At 46.8% G+C, this 8,243-nt stretch overlaps 1 protein-coding gene across 1 annotated transcript; it reads right to left on the bottom strand.

The window, feature by feature from the left end:
• Positions 1-2,075: 2,075 nt before the first annotated feature.
• On the bottom strand, positions 2,076-4,825 carry LOC119299047 (CBBY-like protein). Its single transcript, XM_037576354.1, has 8 exons — positions 4,802-4,825; positions 4,286-4,354; positions 3,693-3,754; positions 3,200-3,280; positions 2,883-3,037; positions 2,708-2,789; positions 2,481-2,624; positions 2,076-2,404 (listed from the first exon to the last, which is right to left on the bottom strand). The coding sequence occupies exons 1-8, from the start codon at positions 4,823-4,825 to the stop codon at positions 2,302-2,304; spliced, it is 720 nt and encodes a 239-aa protein (XP_037432251.1). The 3' UTR covers positions 2,076-2,301.
• Between the last annotated feature and the right edge of the window lie 3,418 nt (positions 4,826-8,243).

Raw genomic sequence — 8,243 nt, 5'->3', positions numbered from 1 at the left:
TGTTGATCCCGACATTGATTATACCAAATTTTCTCATGTAAGGACTGATATAGATGGAATAATTGTTGCTGCACCAAAGAGGAAGTAAGTGTGATAATGATTTTACGCATTTTATTTGGTAGCTATGTAAAATTTGGTTGTTACTTCAGTTGAAATACTTGCATGTTGTATGGACTGCTAACTCATTTGTAAACACTTACAGGAGCAGGAGCAAAAATGGCAGCTGCTGCAAGAAGCGCAGAAAGAACTCCTGAATATGAACTCGAAAGGAACAGAACTGTACTTGAAGTACGTAGAAGACAAAATGAGAACATGAAGAGAACTTTGAATCTTAAAGGTCTAGCAGATGCATTTGAGGCGGAAGGCCAACCTGCTCCCCGAAAGAAGAAAAAGGTATTGTTGCTAGATATGATATAACTAAAAGAAAACACATGTCTTCAATTTCTTTGTGTTGGATTATAGCTTTGCATCATACACTACTAAAACTATTACATCATCCACACATACATATGCACTATTTCCAGCATACTATTTGCTATCCCATTTTGCATAGTTAACATTGATTTATGTGGTTAATTGTAGAGACAAAAGCGAACTCCTTTTTCACAAACTCAAGCTCTAGACCGGCAATTGCGGTCTTCTTTAAGATTAAATATCGAAATTTCAAAAGAACGTAAGGTTGTATTGAATGAACCTGAAGGTATGCTTCTTTACTTTGATGTGTGTACCTTAAGATTAGCAATTGAATGATAATGCATTCGTAGTACTAAACCTATTTTCTGCATTTATTGGATATCAGTCCAGGAAAGGGAGGTTAGGAAAGTTACTGCTATGAAAAGCATATGGGGAAGGCAAAACAAGCCTAAACTCAAGTTGGAAATCAATGAGTATGGTCAGCCTTGTGGTAAATCTGCTACACGGTTCACCAACTTTGTTGGAACACAAATAAGAACCAAGGGTTTTCCGCTTGAATTTGATGATTGGAGGAAGGTTGATCTGTCTAAAAAACTTGCTTTATGGACCGAGGCAAAGGTAATACTTGGTTGCTGCTGCTATATTGTTATTGGTTGCTGCTATGTTCCTATATTTTTATTGGTTAGTGAGTTCCTGGATGATATCTTAGTGTCCCACGAGTAGATGGCATACCATTGTACACAAGAATATTTATAGTGTGCTACACATGTGGAATCCTTCTAAAAGCATAGCTCGGTATCTTTGGGCTTTGAGAGCGTGTTTGAGGGAAAGGCATGTGCCGAGAAAATCAATACCATACATAAGAAGGTGCACTGACAAATATGTACATATTGGTGGAATTTGTGATTGATACCATGAACGACTATTAGGTGTATGGGGGAGTACAACTGCAGAAAGTGATACCAGGCTAACTGTTCAAGTGTATTCTCTTTTGTTAGCAGACATCATTGTAATTAATGTGACAAACACACTCTTAGCACAAACAAAAGATAATACAGATAGAAGTTGACTTTGATTAGACCAGCACACTCTTACATAGGAATTTTTTGTTACACTCCTATGATTTGGACCAACCTCTTGGATAAGACTCCTAATGATTTAGCATAACCTACTAACCCATCCCAATAATAATAAACAACATTCTCCTTTAATATATGTACAAGTCCTTCATGGGCTGAATTCACGACTGGATTCGACGGATGATGAAGTTCCAGTTTCAAAAAAAGAACAACATCCTTATTTGTGCGAGCCTCGCCTCCTACTATATGACGTCTATGGTACTGCAGGCCATGTTTCCTGTACTGAAATGATGCTTGAGGGCCATATCTATCTTGGTGCCTGCAAGGTTTGATGTTGTTGAAGACTTCCCAATGCCTTCCATGTCTACAAGCAATCAAACAGCAGCAAGGCAAATGGCAATATGATATACAATGAAATGCACAGGCTGGCGACATAGACCTACAATGCTATATGTGGAACTCGGTATAAATATAGGGGGAAATGATCCAGATCCTCAGCCATCATAAAGCAATAAGCAAGGTAGATAGCAAGGACTCAATAAGGCGTATATATAAGGGCGCTGGATTGGACACACAGCAAACTCGAGCGAGTAATAGTTCAAAAGTTCAATACTTCACGGGTACAATCACAACAAAAACACAAAGCAGCTGGTGCTTATTGTAACTTTCTGCCGCAAGCTCAGCATTACATAAAGCCTAGTTTTGCTACCTCGGGTTTACATCAAGCCACGTTTCGAATCATCATGCAGTCGGTCGGTTAGAGACTGATTGCAGGGAACTCACATCCAATGCCTAGTTTGCAATGGTATTAAGACCACCTCTTACTCAGTAGTTTTGATATTGTCAAGTCCGTGTCACCGAATCCATCCATGATGGCCTTTGCAGAGTGAAATTCTGCTCTAGCGGTTAGGCTGGGAAGGGCAGACAAAAGTAAGATAACAAGTAACATAATTCAGTGCTAAGCATACCGAAGATGAAATCAGTCACCTGCTTCGGACAACTATGCACGGCATGCCAATGCGCTCAGCTGCGATGACGCTAGGTTGGCTACCCGCTACAAGGATGCAGTTTTGCACATCGCATCCCACATATTCGGCCCCAGCTCGCAGCGTGGCTATTATCTTCTCGGAACTGAGAGTCGTGATTGAACAGTTAATTCCAGGCATATTACTTCATTGCAAGAAAGTAATGCTTAATCTACAGATAGTAATAACCTTTTAGATGGTGTGTTAATGTCAACACTGAGTTTTAGAAGTGATGCAACCTCTTCTGCTATCCTCTGTTTCTCTGCAGAAGCTGCCACAACCAAGCATATGGAAATAAGCTCGGACGGCACTAGCAATATTAAATATGAACAAGAATGCAATTGCTCTAATTAGTAATGCTCACCAGCCTTTTGTACTTCCTTGGTAAGTTGTTCATCCAAACTGGAGGCAACTCCTTCACCAAGAACAAGCTGCCCATAAAGACTTCTTTCAACCTCGTCTTTTCCAACAATGTTTATTTTCGACGTTCTCTCAGGGCCTAACTTCTCAACTATTGATCTGCAGTGGAGAAAAAAATGTACATTACAGTGTTTACTGGATGTCATTACCATGAACACAGGTGCCAGGCTTATTTTGAAACAAATGCAAGTGTTGACATGGAAAAAAATTCTCCCCAAAAAGGGAGATAACAAATAGGAGCAACTAAACATTAAACCAAACCTTGAAATCTTCTCTCCATTTCTGCCATATGTTGCCAATATGGCTACAGGCACACCCTCACCAAGTGCATCATCGATGAACCTTCAAATTATTTTCATACACAATATCAGACATCAGGTAACATAATGTCAAGGAAAGAGTCGTTCATAGAGCAAACACAGGGCACATAAAAGAGACAATAACTAAAAAATGATTATTTATTGACACTAAAGCATGCTGAATGGGTAAGAACATGAAGAAATTTTTGAGTATGTGTTATGACTACAATCCCTTATTGCATATAACAGCAAACTCCTCACATACGAGGCAATCTATTTATCCAAAGACCTATAATTCATTGAAATTTCGCAGGGCGGAAGAATAGCTCATGGCTTCTTACAGTTAATTTGTGATATCCTGAATGTGCTCATCAATCATAACTCAAACTCTCTTGGAACTCTTTCTCTAGAAAGGTTTGCAACAAATATAGATACGCAGGAAACAGTAAACATACTTCTCAACTCCAGGACGCAGTGGTAAGTCATCAGAAGCAGAGAGCTTTTCCAAAGCTTTCAACTATGAGAAGAATAAACCCATTAGCCTTTTAGTCTATGAGAAGAATAAACTCGTAAAATTGGTTCAAAATCAAACTGTAAATTAGATCACGTAAGGACAGAAAACCTTAGTCATTTTGGACTCGGGTGTAAAATTAAACTCATATATATTCAAGATCAACCGTAAATTACAAAGCAAACATAAAACTGAGTGCATTGAACAGGAAATAAGTAATTTAACCCTGTTTCAAGGGTATTATTCAAATCCGGTGCCTTCCGGAGTCCCGGTTGTAACTTGTAAATATCAGTTTGCTACCCAGCTTCCTTAGCAGAACAAAGGATGATATACCCATGAGAATGAGGATATTGACTGAATACAGTTAGTTCTAAACGTGAAATGAGGTGAATCACATTTGCAAATTTTAGTTGGAATCAAGATAGGTGCCTATGATCAAAATTTTAATAGCAGGATGGTGATATTTTTCTAGATAAATTTTTAGGTACATGCATAGAGTAAAGCTGCTAAAGAATGGTCGGTAGAATATATATCTACCTTCTCACGAAGAACACTTTTTGTAAATGATCCTTTCTCGCTAGTTGGCAGAGATGTAGGCCAGCCAATCTGCATCAAATTGGGAGAAAGGGTGGAGATGAGTATGCATTTATTTCCAATGTTTCCATCCATCAGAAAAAGTAATTAGTCAGGTCCACAACACTATGTTACAATATGAGCAGCTATATTGTACAGAGACATAAATAAATAGTACTCCCTCCGTTTTTATTTAGTTCGCATATTAGATTTGGTCAAAGTCAAGCTTTACAAACTTTGACCAAGTTTATATACAAAAATATTAAGATATACAATAACAAATCAACAACATTAGATTTATTATTAAATGTACTTTCACATCGTATAGATTTATTATGGTAAATGTCTATATTGTTTTCTATAAACTTGGTCAAACTTTACGAAGTTTGACTTCAGTCAACTCTAATATGCAGAGTAAATAAAAACGGAGAGAGTACTATTTAACCAAGTAGGAAAGCTGGGAGAAGAAACGGAGGGTACCCTGTCAAAGAACAGCACCTGCATCCTTTCCTCGTCACCACTAGATTTCCTAGAAAACTATGAAGGTTTAGGAAAATAAATAAAATATGGATAAAATGGGGACAAATTCACATGCAGCCTAGTCCAAAGATGTTTATAAAGGAGCGGATAATAATCAATAGAAGCTACAGGGTGGAACAAATAGAAGAGGAAAATATTAAAATCAGTGATGTCGATGGTCAACCTGTGATACTCAGGTTCTATGAAGCAGAAGAAGATCAATACGCACCTCACTAAATCAGCATATATTGGCACTGTCCAATTCGCACAATCCAAGCCTGGTCGCCTGGGTCCGAGCTGTCTGGGAAAATAGGATGACCTGGATCACTCCCGAGTGGCCCTCGTGGCACGCGACTAAGCAACGGACGGCTCGGAGGCTCTGCTCACATGTGGAGAGACCAGGGAGGCGATTACTACACCATCCTCTAATAGATTCACCGACTACATTGCGAGGATGTCATGCATATGATGTTACATTTAGCATGGTAGTTAAGTTAGCAAAGTACTAGTCGGTTAGCTGCATATGGTGTGCATGCTGGGTCATAGTTCTCCAGTAGAGTCATGCATGTTTATCTTTGAGGTCTGTTTGCATGTAGCCTGAGACGTGCGAGTTCACCTCGAGGCATATTTTCCTGCTGGTTGTTTTGATCACCCGCCAAGACTCGTATCGTGGGATGGCATGATCAGATCCAGCTGCTCTAGGTGGGTTAGTTATGCATGTAACGATGAGCTTTGGCTCCCCAGAAGAATAAGAAGAGAAGAAAGCAACAAAAGAGGTAGGCAGTTGCGCCTCACAAAACTACTGGCACCTCTGTGTTCGTCTTCGATCCTCTAGCTCGTTTGTCTCTACCATGTTCACGTGTGTAGCCTCGCGTTTCCAACACCTGGAAGCGCAAAGCAACACGCCATAGTATGCAAGTAGCTAGTTCTCCGATCCAATCTTGTGTTTACAAAAGGACTCTGATTGGGCGATACCAGTCAATTGACGAGAATGGCGATAGCCGGAAAGACTGTAAAGATCCTGTTCGCTGCGTGCTCTGCAAGCTCCAAGGCCATCTAGCCCGCGAGTGCCCTCAAAATCCTCGCAATGGCCGCGGCGGTGCTGCTTCCTCTAGACTAGGACCCCTTCCTGCTCGTGCTCCCGTCCATAGCCGCCTCCATTTTCCCACCCCGCCGCCCCCTCCGCCCCCGAACCCTCAAGCTATGGCACCTCCGGTGGACCTGAGCCTCGTCGATGCAGCTCGCCGCCCCCACGCGAGCCACAAGGTTGGCGTGTCCACTCCCACCATCGAGCAGAGCATCTTCTTCCTGCGCCACCACGCCATCACGCTGCGTGCCTCTGACGGCGTCTGTGCCACCTCGCCGATGGCTGTCGGGCGTGCTCTGGAGGCGCAACTATGCGTCCCGCCGCACCACCTGCGTGTGATGAAGCATAACCCGGAGGACTTCTTCGTCATCTTCACGCAGCCGGCTCATCACGACAACGCGGTCCACCGCAGATCCCTGCGTGTCGACGGCGCCAACTTCGCCATCGCGCCGTGGGGGGAGAATGACCATGCTGGCCACGGCACCTTCAACCTCCACGTACGGTGTGTCATCGAGCATCTTCCCCAGCAGTACTGGACGCTGGAAGGAATCCAAGAAGTCTTCGGCGACAAGGTGCTCGTGGACCGGCTCGACAGCCGCACCCTGGAGCGCGACCACACCAAGACGTTCGCGTGCTGGGTGTGGGTTTGGGACATGTCGTTCATCCCCACCCGGCACACGTACTGGAAGCTGCCGCAGGGCGCTGGTCGGGTCGAGGAGATGGACGGATTCTCGCCGCCGGACCGCCGCGTCGCCCTCCCGCCCGGGGCGGCGCACTACGACTTGCTCATCCACGTCGACTGCATTGAAGATTGGTCCCCCCACTCCCCCAAGTCGTCGCACTCAGCTCAAAGCGGCCTGCCCTCCTCCAACTCTGACAACGACAATGAGCTGCCCCGGACCATCCCTGGCACCTGGGTTATGCATGTCGAGGACGGCCAGCCTATGGAGCCCCACCGCCGTCAGCAGCGCGCGCCCGTGGTGGACACGGGATGCCGCGGCCTCCCTAGTGCCGGCCCTCGCCGTGACCATGACGACCATGGTGGGGGCAGCGGTCGCCGCTCCTGGAAGGAAGCCCTGTTGGGCCGGGGCCGCGACCACGCTGCCCAGGGAGATCGCGGTAAGGCCACGAGCAAGGAGCGCCACCGTAGCCGCTCCTCCCCTCCCCGGCGCTCAAAGAATGCTAGAGGCCACGGACGGCATGGTGGCCGCCCGTCCTCCCTGGCGTACCCGGCCAAGCAGCTGCCGGAGAAGACCAAGCTCGCCAGTCAGATCCACGTGCCCTCCCCTGCTGCGACTCCGGCTCGCCCCCGCACCACGCAAGACGACGTCGCGGAGTTCTTTGCCACTGCTGAGAAGGCCCTTGCTGCTCCCACCCTGGGTGATGCCGCTGCAGCGCTCCTGGATGAGGAGATCGCCACTGCCACCGAGACGCCCCTGGAGTTCCACGACCGCGGCAAGCCAGTCACAAGTAAGGCCGCGCCCAAGACGCCGGACGTGTTCGGTCCCACTCTCTCGGGGCCGCGCCACGCCCCGGAGCATTTCAGCTGCCAAACTCCTTCGCGCGGCGACACGGTCGCCCTCCAGCTGGGAGTGGTGACCCAGCAGGTCCAGCTGCTCGAGATCGATGGGAACCGGGAGGCTCCGCGGCGCCTCTTCTCCGACAAGCCTGCACCCCTGCTCGGCCCGGCTCCGCCCAAGCGCAACTCGGCCCCGCCAAAGTCTAGGGCGATCTCGGTCCCCCCCCCTCCCACGTTAGAGCGCGCGCCAAGCTGCTCAAAACTGCAAGGTTCCAGTGCCGCAGCGCGGCTCGCTCCGGTTGGTGCAAGGCCTTGGTCTACTGGGCCCAAAGGAGAAGATGACGAAGAAGGCGGCGGAAGCCCTCATCCGCAAGTTTGACGAGCCCCTCTCCGACAATGACATCGCCATCATCTCTAAGCTCACCAACATGGACAAGGGCTCCCTCCGCATAGCGGCTGGCCTCCTTGGTCCTGAAGGAGTTGCCGGGGAGGCCGCGGTGTGATCATGTTAGCAAGCTCCGGCACCAGTAGTTCTAGGTTTAGTTTTAGTTTCCGGCGACGGCCAGCCCTAGGCCGGCTTGAGTTAGCTGTCATTTGCTCCTGTTGTAGCTGTTATGGCTTGTGGTGCGTGTTGCGCCGTCGTAGTTTTGGGGCTATTGGTGGTCGGCGGCGTCCCCCGGAGAGTTGGTGGGTGTACCTGTTATTTGCTTCGATTAGTCACTTTAGTCGCCGGAGATCCTTTGTGTTTTCCCATGGATGATGACTGCTGCACCCCCCCCCCCCGATCCTGTGCTGGA

Source organism: Triticum dicoccoides, chromosome 5A (genome assembly GCF_002162155.2).
Source record: "Triticum dicoccoides isolate Atlit2015 ecotype Zavitan chromosome 5A, WEW_v2.0, whole genome shotgun sequence".
Lineage (NCBI taxonomy): Eukaryota > Viridiplantae > Streptophyta > Magnoliopsida > Poales > Poaceae > Triticum > Triticum dicoccoides.
The sequence above is the reverse complement of the archived record's forward strand: the minus strand, read 5'-3'. Positions and strand labels throughout refer to the sequence as shown.